Source organism: Ambystoma mexicanum, chromosome 7q, assembly GCF_040938575.1.
Source record: "Ambystoma mexicanum isolate Mex_15411 chromosome 7q, UKY_AmexF1_1, whole genome shotgun sequence".
NCBI classification, from domain to species: domain Eukaryota; kingdom Metazoa; phylum Chordata; class Amphibia; order Caudata; family Ambystomatidae; genus Ambystoma; species Ambystoma mexicanum.
Window position 1 is genome coordinate 629,474,057 of NC_090941.1, and position 25,490 is coordinate 629,499,546.

The window sequence follows — 25,490 nt, forward strand, 5'->3', positions numbered from 1 at the left end:
AGTCAAACACTGGAGGTCTCCAACCTGGAAACAAAATGTCTCTGGTGTGCACAACAAAATCAACCTAGAAGCACCCCCGCACATGCTCCAGTTGCTCCTGGTTCTTCTCACACCAACAGCTAAGCACAACACCTCGTCTGTTCCTTCTTCTCCCCTAGCCAACCCACTCCACTCTCTTTCAGATACACAAGAGAGCCTGGAGACCATGCGAATGGAAGCAATGTCCTGTATGAATTCACAGAACATTACTTCCAGTTTTCCAATAGAAAGTATCAATACTCACATTACATGAGCCATAATAAAACAGTAAGCACAAGTTCACAGTGCTGAGGCAGATTTGCACAACAAAGTTGAAAGACAATGCAGTTTACTGTTATAGCTATGACAAGAAGTATGACATTAAATACATTATTTACCTTTAGCATCAGAGATTCAGGAGCTTCTAGTGGAGTACAAGCATCTTCAGAGCCAATCAATTCTGCGCCGTGCACTATGATCTTGGATCCAACAAGGATTCGCTTTCTGCTTACAAGTGCAGAAAGAGGAGTATCCAAAATAGCCTTTATCCCATACCATCCATCTGTTACTTCTATGATTGACGCGCTGTTCTTTCCATCTGCCACACTGCATTTACTATTATTTGGAGACAACATGTTTGTCCCCATGCTAATAATTTTTGAAATACACAGTACAAGAGTCTTTGCTGCAGTGTCGTCTCTCTCCATTATCTTTTTGACAGCCGATCGCTGGCTTTTATCAACCTCCAGATCATATCTGCAAAGAAGTACAAAAATAAATGAGAAAAATATGTACAGAAATGAATGGCCGATGAGAGGAGCCAGACCATCTAGTTTGTCCTTTTAACTGTCTACTGTACATCATCACACTTGTTCAGGTTTGAGTTCAACCTAGAGTTCTTCATTTGCATTTGATATTGCCCTTTCTTCAAGCAATCCAAAGAGTCAGTAACTTAGGGTATTAAGGGCATTTGCTAAACAACCTTAACTGACCCAATATTGACATCAAAGGACTAGCATAGTTACCATTTGATAAGGTACAATGCGTGCAACTGCTGCCATCAAATGCCATGTGTAAAGTCAGATGCTCTGATAATTCTATTATATGCTTGGTATGCCACCTCCCAAATGCCAACCTATACTTGGTACAACAGAATATTTGTTTTTTTTATGTGTATTTTATTGAGGCTTATATAGCGCTTTCAGGGAACAATATTAAACAAACAGTTGTCAAAAGGCTAGTAGTCCGGCATTGTCAATAACGGATTGGAACCCTTCTCAGCAGTGGCTGGGTGTCTTAACAGGGAGAAATACAGAGCCAGTGTTACAACCAAGGTGGAGGCTGCAGTTGAGAGAGCCCAAATTCCTGACCCCCCTTGTGCCAGTATGTTCCTATGCAGTAAACTGTCTTCCCAAGCCTTGCCTCAACCCTATACTTGCCAGTACCTTTCTGGTTTTACTATAGAGACAGCACATTTCGATCAGGAACCAAGCAAAACAACCCAGTAGAGGAACCAGAACAAGCACCCTTCATCCTGAGTGGGGAAAATGAGAACCTTCAGATTGTCGGAGAAGGAGACACACAGAGAGAGGGAGCTCCCCACTGACGTGCAGCACCTGCTTCAGTGGCATACTGCTGGAAAGGAGAGAGAAGCCAGAGTGAGCCGCCCGTATATGCAGCAAAGAGATAATCATCACGGGGCCACAGGAAGGCTCAGATATGTCTGCGCTACACATCCAAACCCTACTATACCACCAGAGACTAAAGGGGGAGAAGTATCCACCCTCTCCTGGGCAAGTTAACTCAGGGATGCCCAACATCAAGCCCTGTGATACAAATAAGAACATTTACAATGATAGGCCGCTATGGCTGCTCTGCAGCAACCCTCTGCAAGGAAAATGGGAAGGCCAATTTATTCCTTTCCCATGCACAAAAGGGAAGACGGCCACATTAGCTAGGGAAATGAGACTGATCCCCAGGGAGGAGAGTAGATATAAGGGAGAAAGCAGGGAGTGTGAATTATCAAGGTGAGGTCAGGGGTAAAGATAAAGGACAACCAAGAGGCCAGCAGGAGGGACTGTGGGGGTGATTTGTGAAGCGAGTGAGGCTGGAAGTGGTACTGATTGTGAGTGTGTGTGTTTGTGTTGCGCATGTGCAGAAAGGTTAGTGTGAGGAGTGGGTGTGAAGAAAATGCTATAGAGTGAAAGAAGGAACAAGTTACTTACCTGTAACTGCTGTTCTCCAGCATGGGTCTGACATGGATTCACATGCTCATGAATATTCCCCGTCGTCAGGCCGGGAATCCTCGGTATAGAAAAAATCAGTATCAGTTTCGTTTCTGATCTGTCTTTCTCAGTAGTAACCAATCAATGATCTCTGGGTCATACTGCCCCCAGCCAATGACTGCCCTCTCCCTAAGCCCCGCCCCTGGCAGCCATCTTCAGATTTGGTAGCACGTGAAGTGGCAGTATGACCAAGTGAAGAGCCGCAGAGGGGTAGGCGGGAGGATTCGCATGTGAATCCATGCCAGACCCATGCTGGAGAACAACAGTTACAGGTAAGTAACTTGTTCCTTCTCCAGCATGGGGTCTGGCATGGATTCACATGCTCATGAATATAAGAATACATAGCAGTATACACATGCACAACCACGGGAGGTGGCACAAGGCTCAATATCAAGCAATACAACAACTCAACATTAAGCAACTCTTACCTCCTCACCAGGCTCACCTTAGGCGAACAGGTTGCGCAGCACTGCCTGGCCGACTATGGACTCCTCCCTGGAATCCCGGTCGACGCAGTAGAATCTCGTGAAGGTGTGCGTCGACCTCCACGTAGCAACCCTTCAGATGTCGAGCAGGGGCACACCAGACAGGAACGCCGTAGTAGCAGCGATCGCTCTGGTCGAATGGGCTCTCGGATGGCCGGGCAGCGGTCGGTTTGCCAACCGGTGACAGTGCATGATGCAGCCGGAGAGCCATCTGGAAATGGAAGACTTCGAGAGAGCCTTCCCTTGATTCACAGGTCCAAAGTTCACCAACAGCTGTGATGTCTTCCGGAAACTCTTCGTGCGGTCCACGTAGAACTTCAACGCTCTAGCTACATCTAGCGAGTGCAGAGTCCTCTCAGCCGGCGACAAAGGCGACGGGAAGAAAACTGGCAACACCAAGGGCTCGTTGAGGTGGAAGTCCGACGGCACGTTGGGCATGAAGGAGGGGTGCGTCCTCAGCACCACCCTTGTGTCGTGAAAAGTCAAGTATGGAGGCTTGCAAGACAGGGCCTGGATCTCTCCCACTCGTCGTGCAGAGGTGATGGCCATGAGGAATGCTGTCTTCCACGGCACTGAATGCATAGGTTCGAATGGGGCCCCCATGAGCCTAGTTAGTACCACGTTGAGCTCCCACGCCGGGGCAGGGGCCTTCACCGGCGGGAATGATCGGAACAGTCCTTTCATAAATTCCTTCACCAGACGATGAGACCATAAGGACGCCCGTCCTGTAGTTCTGGTGTAACGTGAGACGGCAGCCAGATGTACCTTGATGGAAGCATGAGATAGGGCCGCCTTGGCCAAGGACAGTAGGTACGGCAATACTTGAGGGGTTGTAATCCGCAGAGGGTTAATCTTCAATGCCCGGCACCAGATAGAGAACCTCTTCCATTTGTGTCCGTAGCACTTGAGAGTTGAGGAAGCCATGGCCTTTGCAAGAACCTCTCTGCAATCAGCCGGGATGTCGTATCCTCCAAACTCTAGTGCTGCAGGAGCCAGGCCTGCAAGTTCAGCGACTTTGGTTCGTGGTGAAGAATGGCGCCTCCTTCTCTGGAGAGAAGATCTGCGTCCGTCGGTAGCTTGACTGGTGTGGACGCTGACAAGTCCAGAAGGTCCGGGAACCAGATCTGCCTCGGCCATGCCGGTGCGACGAGGATCATCCTGCACCGGGACCTCTTGAGCTGGTTGACGAGCCGGAGTAGCAACGGCGGGAATGCATAAAGGAACATGCCGTCCCAGGGGAACGAGAAAGCATCGCCCATGCTCCTCGGTTGGGGAAACCTGCTGGCGAACCTCCGGCACTTGGAGTTCGCCGCCGTCGCGAAGAGATCGATCTGGGGTTCGCCCCATCGTCCGAAGAGTCGGTCCACTTGATCCTGGCGCAGTTCCCACTCGTGGCACGAGCGCAGCTCCCTGCTGAGTGAGTCGGTGATGGTGTTTTTTATCCCTGCCAGATGAAAGGGTACCAGAAACATCCCTTGTGCGATGGCCCAATGCCACAGATCCTGGGCTTCCTTGGACAGGGCAGGGGATCTGGTTCCGCCCAGCTTCTGAATGTAAATCATCGTGGTGGTGTTGTCGGTGAAGATCCTCACCACCTTGGCCTTGAGGGACGGAAGGAAGGACCTGAAGGCCCAGAACACTGCGCGGAGCTCCAAGATGTTGATGTGGAGAGTCTTCTCCTCCGAGCACCAAAGGCCTCTCGCGTGGAGGCTCCCGGTGTGCGCTCCCCAACCTTCCAGGGAGGCATCCGTCGTCACCGTCACCTGGTGGGCCGGGGCTAGGAAGCCTGTTCCCGCTGTCAGATGAGCGCGGACACCCCACCATCGTATCGCCTGGCGGAAAGTTTCGTCGAGCGAGATCCTGTCCTCGAAGCTGCCCGTCGTCTGGATCCAGTGGGTGTTGAGGAATTCCTGTAAGGGCCGCATCCGAAGTCTGCAATGCGGCACCAGATAAATGCAGGAGGACATCATTCCAAGGAGGGACTTGATAGACCTCACTCTGGCCACGTCCGTGGCCAGTAGACGTTGCACCTTTCCTAGGTTGGTCCTTATCCTTTCCTCCGACGGTGAGGCCCGCCGTGCCACTGTGTTGAGCTGTGTTCCCAGAAACAGGGCGACTTGCGACGGGACCAGGTGGGATTTCGGAAAGTTGATGGAGAACCCCAGGTCCGTGAGCAGCTGGACGGTCTTCGCAGTGTGCTCCACGGCGAGCTCCCTTGTCCTTGCCCGTATGAGCCAGTCGTCCAGGTAGGGGTAGACGTGGATCCCCTGCAGGCGCAGCCACACCGGTGCTAGGCACTTGGTGAACACCCGATTTTAATCCGAACGGGAAGGCCTTGAACTGGTAGTGCCGCCCTTGGACCACGAACCTGAGGAACTTTCGGTGTCTTTTTAGAATGGGGATGTGGAAGTACGCATCCTCCAAGTCCAACGACGACAGGAAATCGCCCTCCTCCAGCTGTCCCAGCACGTGCTGGAGGGTGACCATCCGGAACTTCTGTGCCTTGATGTATTTGTTTAGTCGTCACAGGTCCAGGATGGGCGCCATCCTCCTGTCTTTTTCCTCACGAGAAAGTATCTTGAGTAAACTCCGGAGCCCCAAAGCCTCTTCGGGACGAGCTCGATGGCACCTTTCCTGAGCATCGCATGTACTTCCAACAGCAGTTGAGGGACGTGATTTTTCTTCCTGGCCACGCAAGGTATGCGGGGGCACCTCTTCTGGAACTCGAGGGCGTGCCCCAGGGCCAGGGCATCCAGCACCCAACGGTCGGTGGAGATGGACTCCCACACGCCGACGAACTTCGTCAGCCGGCCTCCCACCGGGATGCTTTGGCGGGGGCCCGACCCGACGGACAGTTCAATCCTGCTTGGAGGCCGCTTTGCCTCCTTGACCACCTTGGCGACGACGGCGGGATCCTCCTGATTTGCCGTGTCCCCTATAGGCCTCCTGCGACGAAGACCTTGCAGCTTGACGGTAAGTAGAGGCGCTGCTGCCGGCTCCCTTGGAGGCACCCTGTCTGCCTCCGGAAATCCGAAAGGACGGCCGTCGTTGCTGGAGCACACCCAGTGCACGGGCCGTCTCCGTGTCAGTCTTGATCGCCTGAAGGGATTCATCAACTGCCTTGCCAAAAAGGTTGTTCCCATCGAAGGGCATGTCCAAAACCTTGGTCTGAAATCCGTCGCCCTGAGCCATCCTCGTTGCCCAACTGACGGAAACTGGTGTTGGTGATGTCCGTGGCCACCGTAATGGCGTGGTCTGAGGCAATCTGACCTTCCTGCAAGATTTCCAGGGCCTCGGCCCTCTTGGCATCTGGAAGGAAGTCCAACAGAGGGGCGATCTTGAACCACAACTCCCTGTCGTAGCGGGCTACGATGGCCAGGGCGTTGGCCGCCTTGATGGTCGTCGCTGCAGAGGAGATGACCTGTCGTCCCATCGCGTCCAGTTTCCTACCCTCACCATCCGGAGGGGAGGTTGAAGTCGGGGCCGATGCCCCCCCCGCTTTCTTCTTGGCCGCCGCTGAAATGACCGAGTCCGGGGTTGGTTGCGCCCTAAGGCACAAGGGAGCAGCGTCGGGGACCCGGTACTTCTTCTCGTACCGGTCCCTCTTCACAGGAGCCGTGGCAGGGTTCTTGAGGAGGGCGAGCCCCTCATCCTAAATGTCATCTAGAAGCGGTACGGCGAGGACCGTCTTCCTTTTAGCCTCGCGCCGCTGGTAGAGGAACCCCTCCTTTTCCTCGGGGCAGAGCTGGAAGAGCTCGGATGCCCTGGAGATCATAGCATGGAAGGATCCAATCTCGTCGGGCGGGGACGCCCGGGCAGGGGGTGACGGGGGGCACGTCCCGTCGTCGCCGTCCCTACCCGTAGTAGTCGTGTCCATGCCTGTATCATCCCCGTGGGTAGTGGACCGGGGGGAAGGCAGAGAAGGGCGCAGAGGCGGGAGAGGACGCCTAGGATGCGTCCTCCTCCTCTTAGGCGGTGGGCTCCCCGAAGGTCCTGGCTCCGGATCCTCCGTCGGGTCTGGCTCAGGCTCCTCCGTCGGGGGAAGGGGCAACCTAGTCCTTATCTCCGAGCATAAGGACTGGATGGCTGACAAAATGGCCGCCGAGGTGTCCTGCGGCGCCGGAAACGACGGGCGTGAGGGCTCTTGAGGAGCCTCGTCTGCGTCACCGTCGCCCTCGTCGGCATCCCTCCCGATGGGCTGGGTCTCCTCCACGACTTGGATGAGCTCCTCTTCAGAGGTTGTGTCCGTATCCACGACGGCCACCACCCTCTCCCCCCCTTTTTCCAACGAGGACTTCGTGGGGGTCTTCTCGATGGGCCTGAAAGACTCCCTCCGCGGTGGCAGGGAGACTCTGGTATCTGAGGGCTCCTCCACTGGTGTAGCCTCCACAGGCTGAGCCAGGGCCGCGGCGACATCCTCAATCGAGGTCCTAGCAGGGTGAATCACGGCCAACGTCACCTTCTGTACACCTGGGGCCTTCACCTTCGGGGGAGGGTCCGAGCCTCGCTCCCCCTCTGCCGGAGTCTTTGAGATCGACCGGGGCCTCTCGAGAAGCTTCGCCGGGTTCTCGGACTTCCTCTTACCCAAGCCAGAGCGTTGGCTCGTGGTCGATGGCGCCGGGGAGGGTGCGCCCTGCCTGGCAGCCAAGGAGCCCGACCGTTCAGCGCTCCCGGTGCCCGCAGACTCGCGGTACTTAGCCTTTTGTTGGGCCCCCGTCGCCGGAGCACCCTCACAGGATTTAGAAGACCGCTCGGACTTCTTCTTCTTCTCGCCTGGCGGGCTCTTACCTTCCAGCCAGTTGGCGAGACAAGGTGGCGATGCTTCATGGTCCGCTCCGACATGTTTCCACAAAACGCAGAGTCCTTTTCCTTGTGCGTCTTGTCCTCATGGAGACAGTAGAGGCATAACGAATGCTCGTCCTCCTTGAAAACGTTCTGAAGCTGGCAACCATGGCAGGTCCTGAAAAGCTTCCCGGGCGTCGAGCTCCCTTTCTCCTGGGCCATGTCCGGTGTAGGCCTCGGAACTTCTGGAATCCTCCAAAAGCGTAACTCGATGAAATTTTCACCCTTGAGGGGCGTAGAAAACTCCGAAACGGATCCCCGTTGATCGGAAGTAGAAACGGTGGAGCTTGAGGCTCTTTTAACCGAAAAAAAGAGAAAAATCTCTTGAAAAAAGCGCGAAAACTCAGCAAAAGCTCGAGAGCTAAGCACGAGGACTCCCAACACTTGAACGTGCGGTAAAAATCTGAAGATGGCTGCCAGGGGCGGGGCTTAGGGAGAGGGCAGTCATTGGCTGGGGGCAGTATGACCCAGAGACCAGTGATTGGTTACTACTGAGAAAGACAGATCAGAAACAAAACTGATACTGATTTTTTCTATACCGAGGATTCCCGGCCTGACGACGGGGAATATTCATGAGCATGTGAATCCATGCCAGACCCCATGATGGAGAAAGGTGTTTGACGAGCCGGAGGGGGGAGTAGCAGTGTGGAGGAGAGAGTAGCATTGAAGAGGGGAGTAGTAGTCGCTGGGGAATAGTAACATCAAAGGGTGGAGGCAAGACCTAGGAGGAGTGAAACATCGATCAGCAAGAATAATGGTGGTAAGATTAGGTAGGCGTGGGGTAGCAGTAAGAGTAGAAACGAAGGAGAGATAAAGTGCCAGAAATAGACTGAAATAAAACTTTATTGCACAGCACCATCCCAATCCCCATTAGAACACTAACCACTGGAAAGAGTAAGGACAGCAAGGAAGTCCCTGAGGGAGCCTTAGATAGAAAATTCTGTATGGCCTTTCGGTCCTCACCACCGGGACAAGAAAGACTTTAGACAGTAGGGGTTAAACTCTCATATCTACTAACCAAGGGTCAGAGACGCCTGGGTTAGGTCGGATGGTAGATAAAATCTGTGATAGAGAAGACAGCCCTAGGGCCCATAAAGACGACAATAAAAGCTGCTGAAGAATCATCTCTGAGACTTGGAGTGATTATTGTTGCATCTGTGACACAGTACAAAAAGAAAAATGAAACAATGAAGAATAAGGAAAAATTAGTGAAGAGAAGGGACAAATTATTTAAGTTGTGTGCAGACTATAGGAAGTGAGGTACGAGAACGATAACATAAAAGTGAATTTCAGAGTTTTTGAGTAAATAGAGCAAATGAACGGAAATGGGACTGAATATAAGGAGGTTTGGGACGAAAAGAAGATGGCGATCAAAGCAGATAAACCACAGCGATTCGCAGGGATGCATTTATACACAGAGCAAAGAAAATGAAATGAAAGACAAGAGTCAAAGGGTAGAATGGAAACAGCAAGTAGAGGAGGGGTGACAGAAGAACAAGGAGGAATGGAGCAGAGAAGACGGACAGCAGAGTTAAATACAGAACAAAGTGGGGTGAGGTGAGACAAGGGACGACCGAAAAATAAGGTAGAAGAGTAGTCGAGGTGCTAAAATAAATGGGATATGATAAAATGCTTAGTTGTATGAAAGAAAAAGGCAAGGTAAGAGCATTGCGAATATTAAAGTGATAAAAACATCAGGTATGAGCAAAATAGGAGAAATGAAATGAAAAGGGAAGAAACCAAGACAACATCTAGATTCTCGGCAGAAAGGAAAGAGGAAGGAGGGAACAAGAGGGAAGGGGCAGGAATGGGGTAGCATGGTGGAGGCAGGGAAAAAAAGAACGTCTGTCTTATCAGGTTAAGATCAAAAGAGTGACAGATCCTCCAGCAGTGAATAGCAGAGAGACAGATTCAAAGGGTAGTGTGATGAGTATCGCGGAAAGAAGTGAAACAAACTGCAAATCATCAGCATAGAAGTAACGAGAAAGATTAAATTAAGTGAAAAGAATAGAGAGGGATAGTATAGATGGAAAAAAGAACAAGGCCAAGAACAGAGGCTTAAGAAACACTGAATTCCGATATGCCTGTGCAACGTAACCAAGCCCCACTAGACCACCAGAGACTAAAGGGGAGACATGAGATATTACCAGGCCAATAGAGAGTATAAGTTCGGTCAGAAAGGTAATAGCAAAACCATTGGAGGACAGAACCTGAAAAGCTGAGCGAGGAGAGTGTGGAGAGAAGAATAGGGTGATCAACAGTAAGAAAATCAGCAGATAAATCGATGAGTACTAGCATCGATGAATTTTTAACATGACGGACAGACAGCTGTGAGTTAGAGATATATCAAAGGGCAGTTTCCATAGAGTGAGAGGGGTGAAATCCCAATTGAAAATGATAGAGAAGAGAGTGCAAGACAAGATAATCATTGTGTTGGGCGTAGACAAAGCGTTCAAGGATTTTAGAGAGAAAATGGAGGAGAGGACAGAACATAAGCTAGCATGAAGAAGGGTCAAGAATGTTTTTTTAGGATAGAAAGACGCACTAGACAAGGTGGAGCGAGAGAGATTGAAAATATTTTTTAAGATAAATAATAACTGGGGATATACTGGCAGGATGAGAGAAGAGGGAATTGGGTCAAAGGGAGAGGTCATGGGGTGAGCACGAGTCAGGAATGCAATAGTATCGTTGTCTAGAAGAGAGAGAGAAAAAAAGAAGAGAGGAAGCGAAGAGGACAGAACCAGCAAGCAGGAGAAGGAAGAGCATAAAGAAGAAACTTCAGAAGTGAAATAGTTGGCAAACAGAGGTAGAGAGGGAAATATACAGAGCAGTAGACGGTACAGGGGAGCGAGAAAGGGTAAGGTTTGAATAGTAGAGTGGAGAGAATGAAGTCTCTTGCGGCAGTCGCGCGTGCTCTCGTGTTTACGTTTCGAATGAGAGTCGCGCGACCGCAGCGAGGATGGCGGTTAGCGAGAGATGAAAAGCGGCTTGTAGTGAGGAGGGCGACCGGCGAGCTCCGTGAGAAATAAACTCACTTACCTGTTCCTCTGTGTGGCCTCCCTTCTTCAAGTGGCGACGAGGGGGCACACGGAGCTTGCCGCGGAGCCCAGCAACGGCTTCCTGGAAGCAGAACGCGTCGCTAGCAGTAAGGAGAGCAGGTCCGAAGACGGGAAGAGGCCTGTGGAGAGGTGGGGGCCTGAGAGGGACTGTCTCTGCGGCGCCTCGGAGCGTGGCGCTGCAGGGGGACGCTCTCCCCACTTTCACTCGAGCTGCCAGACAGGGAAAGGCTGTTTCCCTTGGTGGGTGCCGCCCACTCCCCCTCTCATAGGAAAAGAAGGTGAGGAGCAGGGAGAGGGGGGAGGCTGGGGGCACAGCCAGGGAGGAGGTACAGCCGAGAAGAACTCAGAGACAACAAGAGCCACATTATGAAGGAAGTGTGTCTAGTTCATTTAAGCTGGGCAACTGTGCGCCACTAGTGGACATTTATGTCATTGCAGTCTTGCAGGAAGAAGGCCTCCCAGAGGACAGTAAAGTAACTGCGTAGACTTCACACAATACTGTGTGTCAAAGGAGAATAGAAATACAGTGAACCTGTGCTCTTCATATATAAGAGTGGCCAAAAAGGGCAAGTACATGAAACTGGCAAATAGTAGGAAATAAGTATAACAAAAGTGAATAGGATTGGAGATAAAGGCAGAGTAACGCAAGGAGTGAAATTGGTAAATAAGCCACTATTTACAAGAAAATGGCTGCGGCTAGTATGTCACCTCCACCACAGTTCCTGTCAGAACCTGGTGCTCCACCTATAAGGTGGGATAGGTGGAAGAAGCTGTTTGACACGTACCTGATTGCAATTGGAGGGGATAAGTTTGCAGCAGCCAGAAAAGAGGCGATCCTACTGCATAATCTAGGAACTGAAGGCAGAAGTGTTTATGATGGATTACCAGATCCTCCACAACAAGGTCAGGGAGAGGTGGATCAGTATTCCATGGCAGAAAAGAAGTTGGAAGTTCATTTCGAAGCCAAGAAAAATATAACATTTGAGAGACACAAGTTCTTTCAAAGAGTACAAGATCCGCAAGAGCCAGTGGAGAACTTCATTGCAGCATTGAGGTCTCTTAGTCATACATGTGAATTTGGGCTGCTCACTGACTCTCTTATAAGGGACCAATTAGTTCGTTGCACAAACAATATAAAGATACAAGAGAGGTTACTATCTAGAGATGCATCGCTGGAGTCGGCCATAGACATGGCAAGGAGTATGGAACAGACCCATAAATATATGACCACTATGAAGGGAGACAAGTCGGAAGGAGAAGTGGCAGCGGTGAAGGGATTTCGCAAGGCTGGCTTCAATAAAGAAATCAAGTGCTACAAGTGCGGTAGTAACCGTCATATTTCCACAAGCATGTTTTGCCCAGCCAGAAATATCTCGTGCTTAAAATGCAAAAAGAAAGGGCAATTCGCTAGAGTTTGTCGTGAATCTGGGATGGTGCAGAGCACTGAAGCAGGTGGAGGAATGTTGGAACAAAGTGAAGATTTAGAAATGGGAAGGAGCAACCAAACAAAGCATGTATTGGAAGTAACAGAAGTTTCAAGCAAGGGAGGTGCACCCACAGATGTATTCATGGTCGATGGAAGGGTGGTGACAATGAAAGTGGACAGTTGCTCACCATGGGCATTGATGTCCAAAGCGACATTCCTGAGTTGCATGCCAGGAGACGTGACAAAATTGAAGAAGCACAATATAGAGCCATATGCATATGGGAATGTTAAGATTGGAATTATAGGGATGTTCCAGGCTTCTATCAAGTACAAAGGGAGGAGCTGTGAAGCAGAGATATACGTTACCCAAGAAGGTTCTTCACTTCTGGGATGGGAAGAACAGTGGAAATTGGGAATTAGAATACAGGCGAATGCGGAGAGACCAGTTGATGTAGCTGAACTGAAGGATAAATGGGAAAAGGAGTATCCCATGGTGCTTCAGGAGGAACTAGGAGTGTTGAAGGGTTTTGAACATGAAATTCAATTAAAGGCAGGGGCCAGTCCAAAAGCGCACAGGGTGAGACCAGTACCTCATGGATTGAATGAGAAACTCAAGGATGAAGTGGAGTCGTTACTCCAAAGGGGAATAATAGAGAAGAGTGAAAGCTCGGAATGGCTATCGCCGGTTGTAGTAGCAGCTAAGGCCAATGGAGACATTAGGTTATGTGTGGATCTGAGGGATCTGAACAGAAATATATTAGTGGATAGGCATCCACTACCAATAATAGGTGACCAGCTATCAGTACTGAACAATGCCAAAATATTTTCGGTTATTGACCTCTCACAAGCATATCATCAGATTCCGTTGAAGGAGGATTGTCAACACTTAACAGCATTTATCACGGTGTTTGGTGCATTTAAATACTGCAGGATGCCATTTAGGCTTGCGTCCGCGGCAGCCGTGTTCCAAAGAGTCATGGAGACGGTGTTGAGTGGAGTAAAGAACATTATTGTGTTCCAGGACGATGTGTTGATATATGCTGGTTCTACTGAAGAACATGATGAAGTGTTGAGACAAGTGTTAAGCAGATTGAGTGAGGCAGGGTTGACGGTGAAGAGGAGCAAGTGTAAGATTGCGGTACATAGTGTGGAATATCTGGGACATGAGATAGATGAACAAGGGGTGAGGCCTAAAAAGAACTTGGTAGAAGCAGTGAGATGCGCACCTGTACCAAAAGATAAAGAGCAGGTGAAATCATTCCTCGGTTTGGCCGAATATTATCATAGGTTTGTAAAGGATTTTGCCAAAGTATCAGTGCCCCTCAGAATGTTACTCAAAAAAGGAGTGAGGTTTGAATGGTCTGCGGAATGTGACGTGGCCTTTGAGTGCATTAAGCAAGCAGTGGGTGAAGCGCCATCCATAGGTAGGTTTGACCCTAAGGACAAAACGGTTTTGGTAGTAGATGCGAGCATGTTGGGACTGGGTGCGACGTTAGTGCAGTACAACAAGGATAATACTGACAGAGCAATAGCATTTGCGTCTAGGACGCTTAGAGGGGCAGAGAGCAAATATTCTGTCATTGAAAGAGAAACGTTGGCCATGTTTTGGGCAGTAAATCATTTTAAGTTCTTCTTGTGGGGAAGAGGATTTGTGGTCAGATCGGACCACAAACCCATGGTTCAGATGTTTGAGAGTGGCAGGTGGGCCATGGGTTCTCCAAGAATAAGCAGGTGGGGTCTAGGACTCCAAAATTTTAACTTTGAAGTGAGCTATTTACCAGGGAAGCGGAATGTTGTGGCAGATTGCCTTTCCAGACTGCCTCTTAAGGGTGAACCTATGAAGGACAGAGAAACAGAGGAGGAGTTAGTGGTAGCAGAGGTAAAAAGTGCGGTCAGTAAGGAGGAATGGGCGAAAGAAGAGAATTCTGATAATGATCTCAAGTTAGTCAAAAGTTGGACAGTGATGGGGTGGCCAGAAAGGAAAAATTTGGATTGTAGGTTCAATACTTGGTGGGAAGTAAAAAATGAGTTAAACCTATGTGAGGATAGGTTAAGGAGGGGGAGGTACATTGTTCCTCCTCATTCCCTTAGGTCGGTGCTAGTTGAGCTGGCTCATCAGGGGCATCCTGGAGAAGCGGCTATGAAAAGGAAATTGAGGCAGAATTTTTGGTGGCCGGGAATTGACAGGTGTGCAGAAAGGTGTGTCAAGGATTGTATAATTTGCCAAACGAGTGACAAATGCAAAGTGGTGAGAGAGGCTCCGATGATTCCAAATGTGGTACCGGACCATCCTTGGAGCAAGTTAGCAGTGGACATAATGGGTCCGGTGGCGGGTCTGGGAGATGGGTTAAGGTTTGTGTTTGTCGTAGTAGATTTTCATTCCAAATGGTTTGAGTGGGAAGCTGTAAAGGAAGTCACGGCAAGGGAGCTGATTGGATTCTTAGAAAAGGTATTTCTTAAGGAGGGGGTGCCGGTTGAAATTGTGTCGGATAATGGGGTACAATTTGTGTCTGGAGCAATGAAGAAGTTTCTTACAGGATACAGTATAAAACACACAAGGACTGCTCTGTATAATCCTAAAGCCAATGGACTTGTTGAAAGAGTTAACAGGTACATAAAGGGGGGCCTGCAGTTGGCCACGAGTCGAGGCAACCATGGAGGGAAGTATTGAGGATGATGACATGGAATTATGTCACTACGCCACATTCTGTGACGGGAGTATCTCCATTTGTTTCGATGAAGGGAAGGGAGCCTGGGACAAGGCTTTGTCCAGGATGGCTAGGAATGGCCAAAGTGGTTAATGTTGACCGGAATCAGATTATGAAACTTATTGCATTGAGTCAGGAAAGAAATAAGGAACTGTTTGATGACAGGATGAGGGTGAAAGAACGTGAATGGAAGGTTGGGGAAAAAGTGTATGTCAAAAATCCTAGACTAGTGAGCAAGTGTGTGGAAAGTAGATTTCTGGGTCCTAAGAAGATATGTGCAGTAAAAGGTAATGTGGTAATTCTGGAAGGTGGCAAAGTATGGTCGAAAGGAAGGTTGGCGAAGGCGGGTGATGAGGAAAGGAGTGAAGGTGAGAAGCAAGTGAGGAAGGTGGAGGAGGATAATACGAGATTGAATGAGAAGGTGAAAGGAGGAGTGCCGGATGAGAACATGGGAAAGACAGGTGGGAAGGTCAGAGAAGATGACATTCAGAGGTCAAAGGTCGGAGAGGATTCTTCACATAGGGCTAGGTCTAAGCCGGTGTGGATGAGGGATTACAAGACTTGACACTGAAGTGCTCACGTCATGTTTAAGGAATACATGATGTAGATGGACACTGAGGGTACTCAGGTCATGCGCAAGCTATGCGCTACTGTTAACTTTTTATTGTATTCTGGTTCAGACAAACTTGCTGATTAATTTTAATTGTTGATAAGTTTTACATTTCAGTTATAAGCATTATTAAAAAATATAATTGCCCTGTTTGAGGGGGAAGGTGTGTAGAGAATGAAGTCTCTCGCGGCGGTCGCGCGTGCTCTCGTGTTTACGTTTCGAATGAGAGTCGCGCGACCGCAGCGAGGATGGCGGTTAGCGAGAGATGAAAAGCGGCTTGTAGTGAGGAGGGCGACCGGCGAGCTCCGTGAGAAATAAACTCACTTACCTGTTCCTCTGTGTGGCCTCCCTTCTTCATAGAGCTATTGACTAGTAACAGAGATGAGTCGTAAGAGGAACGAAGAGATGAAAGTGGGACAAAATCAGAAGCAGAACAAGATTTCTTCCATCGCCTTTCTGCACAGCAGATGGAAGTCAGAAGGGCTAGACGAGAAAGATAGCCGAGATTGGTGGTTAGGGGGATTCGGAGAGGGATTAATAGGTCAAGAAGGAAGAAGGAGTGCAGAATTGACAGGAGGCAAGAGTGAAGAGAAAAGACAGCTTAATCCGCAGACGAGCAGGAGAATTTGTTAGGTGGCGGAAGAGTAGAGTGGAAGGAAAAGATATAGGAGGATGGATTAAAAGGAAGTAAGTCACAGTGCAAAAAAGACACACTAGGACGAGAAAGTGATGGGGCAAGAGGGCAGATGGGGGGAGAAAAGAAAACAAATGGACCCAAAAAGCAGAGACAATTGAGAACGAATAAAAAGAAGAGCCGTTGATGTCAAAAGAAGAGACCATATGAATCAAGAAGGGAGAAAAAAGGATCAGAGGAGTGAGTGACGTTTAGGTGAAGGTTGAAGTCCCCAAGAAGGAAAAAAAGGAACATTAACAGCGAGAAAAGATGAGAATAAAGAATCTATGTCTGAAATAAGGTGAGAAGTAGTGCAGGAGGTTGGTAAACGATAAGAAATGTGAGAAAGAGTTTAAAAAAAGATGAAAACTGAGACTCAAAAGAGTCGAGTGGCAGATTGGGAGGAGACTGAGAAGGGGACCAGGAGGAGTGGTAAAGAATGCCAACTAAACGGCCTCTATGAGTAAGATAGGGAGTGGGTGAAAGGTTTGTGGAGGAAGAGAAATAATGGGATAGCAGTGTTACGAGGAGTAATCCAGGTCTCAGTATGACAAAAAAAGTGAAGGTTCGGTATGAGAAAAAAGTCAAGAATTATGTGAGATTTGTTACAAACAGAAAGGGCATTCCACAGTCTAATAGCTACTAGGGAAGGTGGAGAAGCAGAAAGAGGAAGATTGGCCAGTTTAGATAGATTAGGAGTATGAGCCAGAGAGCCTGGGGGGAGAGCCGAACAGGAATCAGAGAGAGCATGATACGGGAAATTGAGAACAGAGAAGAGAAAAGGTCTCAAGAAGAAAAAACCGAGTCCGCGGACTGTGCAAAATATGAGGGGATGGAAGGAGGAGAGTGTCATACAGGAGGCATGCTGTTGGGCAAAGGCATTTGTTTTGTACCAGAAAAAAGAAAGAAACCTATCTAACCCCAACTCTAAGAGGGGTTTCCCTGCCTAAAATAAAACTAAGGAAATGTCAGAATGTTCGTAACAAAAAAGTCCACCATCATGTGCCAAAATCCTACTTGTAACCCTCACACAAAACTAAAACAGATTCGTCTTTTCAGGCTCCAGAAGAAAGACTCCCTTCTTCTGGACGGTATGGTCTGCAATGTAGGGGGAATCTCTTTTTCAGAGAACAGCTGCGTGCTTTGAGAAACTATGATCCGAGATTACCACTCATGGCACATTGGCAATTAAAGCACCAAATGGACGACAAAGCAGAAATCAAGTTTGTGGGACTAAGGCTTGTTCGTCCGGATCCGGGAGGAGGAAACAGAGAAAAACACAACTTGGACAAATGGAAGCGGGGATGATCTATAGATTTCGAACGTTTATAAAAGGACTGAATTGAGATCATGAAATTAGCATTTTCCTTTGATTATATGTAAGGACTGTGTCATAAAACCCATTTTTCAAAGATTAGAATTTGAATCGAGTTTGAAAAATCAAGTTATGGGAACATTGCTACAATATGTACTATGCATAGACTAATCTCAGAATCCAAAGAGTGCAAATCCATACAGGCTGAATGTTTTCCAGAAAATGTTATCTGATGAAGTCATGGCATTACATTTGCCCAGTATAGTCGCAGAGTGGAGCATATTATTTAACAGGCATACAGTTTTATTTTAGTAATTCTAAGAACATATGCAAGCCGATCAAGAATGTTTGAATTCAAACTCTGTGAAAGTCCATTTTGAGATTCCTTGGGGCAGACACTCTCACCACCTTTAGCAAAATCCATACAATCTACCATGGTTTGTGATCTTTCAAGTGTCCTTAGCTGGTTAGGTTCATAGGGAAGACGGTATCCTCCCTTGCATCGAGTGAAATAGCTCGAAGCTAAAATTTAGAAGATGCTTTCATAGTGAAAACAAATTTTACAATAATAATCTCCTTCGGTTCACATTTGTACATGTCAGTTGGAGTTATTGTCTATTTTCATTAGAGACCGCATATCTATTGAGTCGGTTGGGCTCGGGACTTTGTTTACGGTTTGCAACAGACTTGCTGCGACATGCATGATGTCACACGGGGCAGAGTGAATGCCGCGTTGGGATTATAAAGTGGCACATAACATGGCCGCACTTAGCACCCACAAGGAAATTCGTCAGAGGGAGCCTGAAAGAGGTCCCTTTAATATTGAAGCTTGGTGAGTTCTTAATCTTGTGAGATTTGGCATACACTTTTCTTTAGATTTTTGACCCTTTGGTCAGACTTGGATACCTCATGCAGGTGCTCATTGGCTTTTCTCTACCTTTTTGTGTTTTATCAAAAACACCTTACAATTCAGATATAAGCAATTTGAATGGGTAATGAACGTGGAGTATAGTAACTGCAGCTAAAATAAGATTGCTTTCACTCTGAATTCAAGTCGTAGAAGTTTGTCTATCCGGAACACAGGCAACAGTTTATTATTTCTTTCCCATTAGGGTAAGCTTAGGTGGTTTTTGGACATGGAGAATGGCACTTTGTATTGTTTTGAGGGAATGTCCCCTCCCCCTTTCTCACTGGATATTAGGTGGATCGTTCCGAATATCAAGTTAACTTAAGTACAAGCTAACCAGCTTGTATGTGTTGCAAATTAGGAAAGCGAGCTACAGGTAAATGCACATTTTGGTTTACAGCATCGGCATAACACGTGAGGTTTTCGGTCTTGGTACACATTCAATCGATGGGTATTTGGTGAAGGTGGTGAAAGAGTCAGACATCAATGGATTCTGAACCAATTACCAGTAGAAGCGGCACTGGTGATAGATAGCATGGTGTTCAGCATGTAAATATAATTGATACATGAAGGAATTTAGTGTATATGTGACTCATAAGTAAGGTGTATGGATTATAAGGGACCAATATAACAAATTATAATTTCTATTTTTCTCGTGTTCTTGTTTCCTCTATGTTCTTCTGTCATTTTACCTCCATTGGTGTTAGGCTGACCTGGTATCCACAGGTACGCCACCCAGCCGGGTTACTCGCTGGTATGCTTCTCAGCTTTTCCCTGATGTGGTCTGCAGGAAGATTCTCACTGAAAATACAGGAGGACTGTGTTCAAGACTGACCGACTGGGGTAAGTATCCTCCCTCCACCCCCGTATGGTTTCAGTCCCTCTGGTGCCCTCTCCTCACCTTGTAGTAGAATTAGGCGTGCTCTCCGTCCTGCCTTCTTTGCAGGGGCACGTTGTCTTTCATGGGCGAGTGCGGTCCAGTTACTTCACTGACGCCGGCCCGTTTGATATTGTTCAGGTACGTCTTATTGCTGTTCTTTAGTTTTGTTGCTATCCTGCATGCCTTTCTTTGTTTAAAATGTCTCTTTTTTCTCCCTTAGGTATGCAGAGCTTCTGCGCGGCGAACTGGCTTGGTTGAGCCCCACTGGTAAATGATGGCGCATTAAGAGCGCTATGATGCGGTGAGTAAGCACTATGCGCAGGGCTACGAAATCTTGCCTTTGCTAACCTGTGTTTTCCTTCCTTGTAGGTCGCAGTGTTCTTCAGCATGAGTGGAATGTCCGGCGTGGTGCCAGCCGAGAGGTGACCAGCCAGGTAAGCCTTTTGAGCAGTTTGTAATTTGTAAATGTCTCTACTGCTTTCTTTAATGTTGCCTTTTTCTTCCTCTTTCAGGTCATTCTGTCTGGGAGGTATGCAGATTCGAGGAAGCTGTTCTCAGTAGCTGCGAGTGTTTAAAGATGAAGACTGCAGGTAAGATGCTGCTGCTAATGATGTTTCTTTTGTCTCCTTGCAGGTTCTGCTTCTCCGAGGTTCAAGGGAATAGCTGGACACGGTGAGGGTCACATTGCGAGCTGCAAAGTAACACGAAGCGTGTTGTCTTGCTCGGGTGTGGTTTAAATAGCCCCAACAAATTAGTCCAGGTAAAGTAGTCCCTAGGCTACCACACCCAAAACACTAGACCGCATAGCTTGGTTCTTAGGAACCAAGCTATGTGGATGCCTCCATGTTGGCTGACAATACAATAAAGTAGTTCCCAAGCACATTGTTTTTCATGGTGTATGAGCTTGGACTGGCCCCATGAGGGCTTTTGAAGAGGATGCCAGGCTCTAGAGGCCCGAGTCCTGACTCCACCTGGCCAATGGGTTTGCCAGAGGGGGTTTTGGGCGAGGGTTGTGACAGCACTCCTCCCTAAGGCCCCTCCCATGGTGTTCCTTCTGTCTGGCCCAGGTTTGGTTGGGAAGTTCTGATGGAATTTCCTGATTAGATGTGGTGCGTGGATATTCTCACTGGGCTCCCAGGATCTATCTTGTGGTCCAAATCCTTTCCAATCGACAAGATAATATAGCTTGGTCCTAGAGTATTTAGAGTCCAAGATATCTTTGACTTCGAATTCTGGTTCTGCGTCAACAAGTATGGGCTTAGGTGGTGTCCCAATCTGTGTGCCGGGTTGCATTGGTTTCAGGAGGGACACATGGAATACCGGGTGGATGTGTAGATTAGGTGGTAAATCCAGTTTCACGGCTGCTGGGTTGATAATTGCCTTAATGGTATAGGGTCCTAAGAATCTGGGATGAAAGGTCCGGGATCCCTTGATGGGTAGGAATTTAGCGGCTAACCAAACTTTGTCCCCTAGTTGATAATCAGGGGCCTTTTTCTGGTATTGGTCGGCGAATCTCTTGTTTTTCTTTGGCATGAATAAGGTGTTCCTTTGCCCTTTTGAAAGCTGAGTAATGGTTGTGTGTAGAGTCTTTACCGCTGGCATTTCCAAGCTGGCTGGAAGGTCTAGTTCAGAGGTACGTGGATGTCTGCCATAAAGGGTATAGAAGGGCGTTTGTCCCGTCCTTGAATGCAAAGAATTGTTATTTGCATATTCGGCAATCCATAGTAGGTCTTTCCAATTCCTTTGTTCGTGGTGCAGCATGCACCGTAAATATTGCTTGAGTGTCGGATTGGTTCTCTCTGTTTGGCCGTCCTTTTCGGGATGGTGACTGGTAGATAGCCGAACGTCGATCTGCGCCATTGCATAACATTTTTTCCAGAAGTTTGAAACAAACTGGCTGCCACGATCAGAGACCAGAACCGAAGCGAAGCCATGTAGCTTAACCACGCCCTCCAGGAACACTTTTGCTAAAGTGGCTGCGTCTGGGAGGCCTTTGAGAGGAATAAAATGGGCCATCTTCGAGAATAAGTCCACAACTACAAGGATGGTGTTGAACCCTTGGCTTGGAGGTAGATCAGTGATGAAGTCAAGGGAAAGAGTGTGCCATGGAACTGGAGGAATGTCCAATGGTTGTAGGAGACCAGATGGTTTTTGTTTCTGTGATTTATTTTGTGCGCAGACACCGCAGGACTGAATATACTGAATGATTTCCTTATGCCAGGTAGGCCACCAAAAGTTTGCTTTCACCTTAGCTAGGGTTTTGGCGATCCCAGGGTGTCCTTCGATCAGTGAATCGTGATAGTTTGAAAAAATATGCTGTTGTAATTCCTTCTTGGGTACATGTAGGCGATCCCTAAAAAAGGGTAGATGGTCCTTGATGGTATATTATTCTCCTTGAGTTTGCCATGCGAGGTAGGCATCAGGATTCATTGTCCGTTGGATTTCTTTTCGTAGTTCTGCTTGTTTTAAGGCTGTCGTGATACCCAAGAGTTTGTCTTCAGGCATAATAGGTACTGGGTCTGGAGTTGTATATACTATTTCATCTATGCCCATGCGAGATAAGGCATCCGCCTTTCCGTTTCTGACTCCTGGTCGAAATGTGATTACATAATCATATTCGGCGAAGAAAAGGGCCCACCGTAATTGGCGCGAGGACTGGGCCTTGGCTGTTTTGAGATATTGCAGGTTTCAGTGGTCTGTTTTGAGTGTAATGGTGTGTCTGGCCCCCAGAAGGTAGTGCCTCCAGGCTTTAAAGGCGGATTTGATAACCAGGTGTTCCTGTCCGTGATGGCATAATTAATCTCTGGAGGTGAGAGTTTTTCGACCAGGAGGCCACAGGATGTAGCTGGCCGGTTTCCGGGTCTCTCTGTGAAATGACAGCCCCCATTGCGAGACTGGACGCATCAGTTTCAACGACATAAGGGAGGTCTGGACGAGGATGTTGCAGGATTGGAGCGGAGGTAAACCTTCGTTTAAGTTCCTGAAAGGCTTCTTCTGCTTCTTCGGTCCAAGCAAACTTTTTATTGTTTTTTTGTAATAGTACTGTGATTGGGTGCACAACCTGAGAGAAGTCTGGGATGAACCGGCGGTAGAAGTTCACAAAGCCCAGCATGCTTTGTACCCCTTTCAGAGACGTCGGTGAAGGCCATTTCAGAATGGCATCTACCTTGTGCACGTCCATTCTGATGCCTCCTGGGGTAAGGATAAAACCAAGAAATTCTACTTCGTTGATGTGAAAAAAGCATTTTTCAAGCTTTGCAAACAAGCGATGTTGACGGAGCTTGGTGAGGACTGAACGAACGTGCCTGACATGATCTTGTTCCGAGGCTGAGTATACTAAGATGTCGTCTATGTACACGAAGGCGCACACATCAATTAACTCCCTTAAGACGTCATTCATGAAATACTGGAATGCTGCAGGAGCGTTGCATAACCCGAAGGGCATGACTTGATATTCAAACAAGCCGTACTTAGTACGGAAGGTGGTTTTCCATTCATCTCCTTTTCTGACTCGGACCAGGTGGTACGCTCCTCGAAGGTCCAATATGGTATAAATCTGGGCATCTTTAACTTGGTCTAGCATCTCAGGGATAAGTGGCAAGGGGTAGCGGTTCTTCACAGTGATCTGGTTCAATGCGCGGTAGTCGATACAGGTTCTCAAGTCTCCTTCCTTTTTCGGTACGAAGAACAAAGGACTGGCTGCAGGGGACTTCGAAGGACGGATACATTCGTTTGCAAGGTACTGGTCTAAATAGGATTTCAAATGAAGGTTTTCTGGTTCTGTGAGCGTAGATCCTGCCGCAAGGGATTTGTGCACCAGGAACAAGGCCGATCTGACAGTCATAGGGCCTGTGCGGCGGCAATGTATGGGCTTGGTCCTTTCGGAAAAAACATCCTGGAAATCATGGTATTCACTTGGCAAGGTATTAGTTGCTCCCAGGGTTGATACTGTCGTTCCGGGAGTCATGGGGATACAGACGTCGGGTTTCTCCTCTTGGTAATAGCAGGCAGGGGAGCAGTCACCGGGGAAGGTTCATTTTTGTTATCGCCAGTCTATCAAAGGGTTGTGAGCAACCAACCATGGCATCCCTAGTATTAGCCTGAACTGAGGTGCCTTGATGTGATCGAATGAAATAAACTCCTGATGTCCGTCCTGGCACAGCAAGGTTGCCCTGGCTGTGCACTCAGTTACTGGCCCAGAAGCGATTTCTGTCCCATCCACGGTGGTTACCTTGTCCATAGTTGGCTTAGAACACAAAGGAAGCCCCATCTCTGCTGCCAGTTCTTGATTAATATAATTTCCAACTGCTCCGCTATCGATGCATGCTTCAACGGCATGCATTCTTGACGACTGTTGGTGGTTAATTAAGATCACTTGTATTGCAAAGTGCGAGGTCAGCAACTCTTTCTTCTCACTCGACAAACTGACCTCCATGTTTGTCGAGCTTGGTAGTTTTCCGATTCCTTATCTTCATCCTTCTCTGTGGCCCCGAATGTTCTTCCTGGGGGTTTTACTTGACAGTCCTTCAGGAAATGTCCTGGTTTCCCACAATAAAAACAAAGCTGTTGTTGTCTTCTTTTGTCCCGCTCTTATTTTGTTAATGGAGGCCGTATCCCTCCAATCTGCATGAGTTCTACAGCATTTTCAGGTACAAGGGGTGTGTTTTCCCTTGGTCGAACATACACGGTCCGAGGGTCTGTCTTAGACCAGTCTGCCTTTCGGTCCTGCAACTGGTGGTCTAGCTGCATGACCAGAATTATGAATTCTGCACAGTCTCTGGGTGGATCAACCACCTGGGCTAAGACGTCCTTTAATTCGCCTCGTAAGCCTCGATGGAATAACGTGGTTCTTTTGTTTTCTGGCCACCTAGCTTTGGCAACCAGTCTGTTGAAGGTAGCAATGTACGTTAACAAGTCCTGATTCCCCTGTCGGAAGGACACGTGTTCATTGTCTACTGCTTGTTCCTGGGTATGGCAAGCAAAATTTTTTTTCCATTTCTCTCTGGAACCCCCCCAAAATCATGTAATAGAGGATCGTCATGGGTTACCAACGGCACCAACCAATCTGCTGCACTACCACTCAGGTATGATAAGAAAAAAGCTACCCGAGCTTGGTTGTTAGGAAATGCTCCAGGCCTACAAAGAAAATGAAGGCGGCACTGATTGATGAATGCCGGATACTTCCGTGGGTCGCCTGAGAACCTTTCTGGTGGTGCCAGGGGCACTGTTTCAGGTACCGTGATCTGTACCGGAGTGGGTGGTATGGTGGGGTTTTGCATCGTTGGATTGCTTCCAAGTAGAGGCGTCTCTCCAGCCTGTGATTGCAAGTATTGCCTGCTAATCTCTTCAGTGCGTTCTTTGGTCACTATTAGGTCTCTCCGGAGGGCATTAGTCTCCTGTCGAGCAGAATGAACCTCAGCACGAAGCTCTCCTAGTAATTGGGCCAATTGGTCCATTTCTGATGTCTCCATGGCACCCAGGTGGATTTGTTACGGTAGGCTTTGCATTCTGTTACGCTCACCTGGTATCCACAGGGATGCCACCCAGCCGGGTTACTCGCTGGTATGCTTCTCAGCTTTGCCCTGATGTGGTCTGCGGGGAAGATTCTGCCTGAAAATACAGGAGGACCGTGTTCAAGACTGACCGACCGGGGTAAGTATCCTCCCTCCACCCCCGTCTGATTTCAGTCCCTCTGGCGCCCTCTCCTCACCTTGTAAAATTAGGCGTGCTCTCCGTCCTGCCTTCTTTGCAGGGGCGCGTTGTCTTTCATGGGCGAGTGCGGTCCAGTTACCTCACTGACGCCGGCCCTTTTGATATTGTTCAGGTAGGATTTATTGGTGTTCTTTAGTTGTGTTGCTATCCTGCCTGCCTTTCTTTGTTTAAAATGTCTCTTTTTTCTCCCTTAGGCATGCAGAGCTTCAGCGCGGTGAACTGGCTTGATTGAGCCCAGCTGGTAAATGATGGCGCATTAAGAGCGCTCTGATGCGGTTAAGTAAGCGCTATGCGCAGCGCTGCAAAGTCTTGCCTTTGCTAATCTGTGTTTTCCTTCCTTGTAGGTCGCGGTGTTCTTCAGCGCGAGTGGAATGTTCAGAGTGGTGCCAGCCGAGAGGCGACCAACCAGGTAAGCCTTTTGAGCAGTTCGTAATTTGTAAATGTCTCTACTGCTTTCTTTAATGTTGCCTCTATCTTCCTCTTTCAGGTCGTTCTGCCCGGGAGGCATGCAGATTCGAGGAAGCTGTTCTCAGTAGCTGGGAGTGTTTAAAAATGAAGACTGCAGGTAAG

General features: G+C 48.3%; 1 protein-coding gene across 3 annotated transcripts in view; it reads right to left on the reverse strand.

The window, feature by feature from the left end:
- The window catches only part of BRCA2 (BRCA2 DNA repair associated), a 2,020,919-nt gene that overhangs the window by 753,541 nt on the left and 1,241,888 nt on the right, over positions 1 to 25,490 (reverse strand). For all 3 annotated transcript variants that reach the window (XM_069639263.1, XM_069639261.1, XM_069639262.1), the window contains one exon: positions 417 to 774. In XM_069639263.1, coding sequence (XP_069495364.1) covers positions 417 to 774 — 358 coding nt within the window. The remainder of the gene's footprint in view (positions 1 to 416; positions 775 to 25,490) is intronic.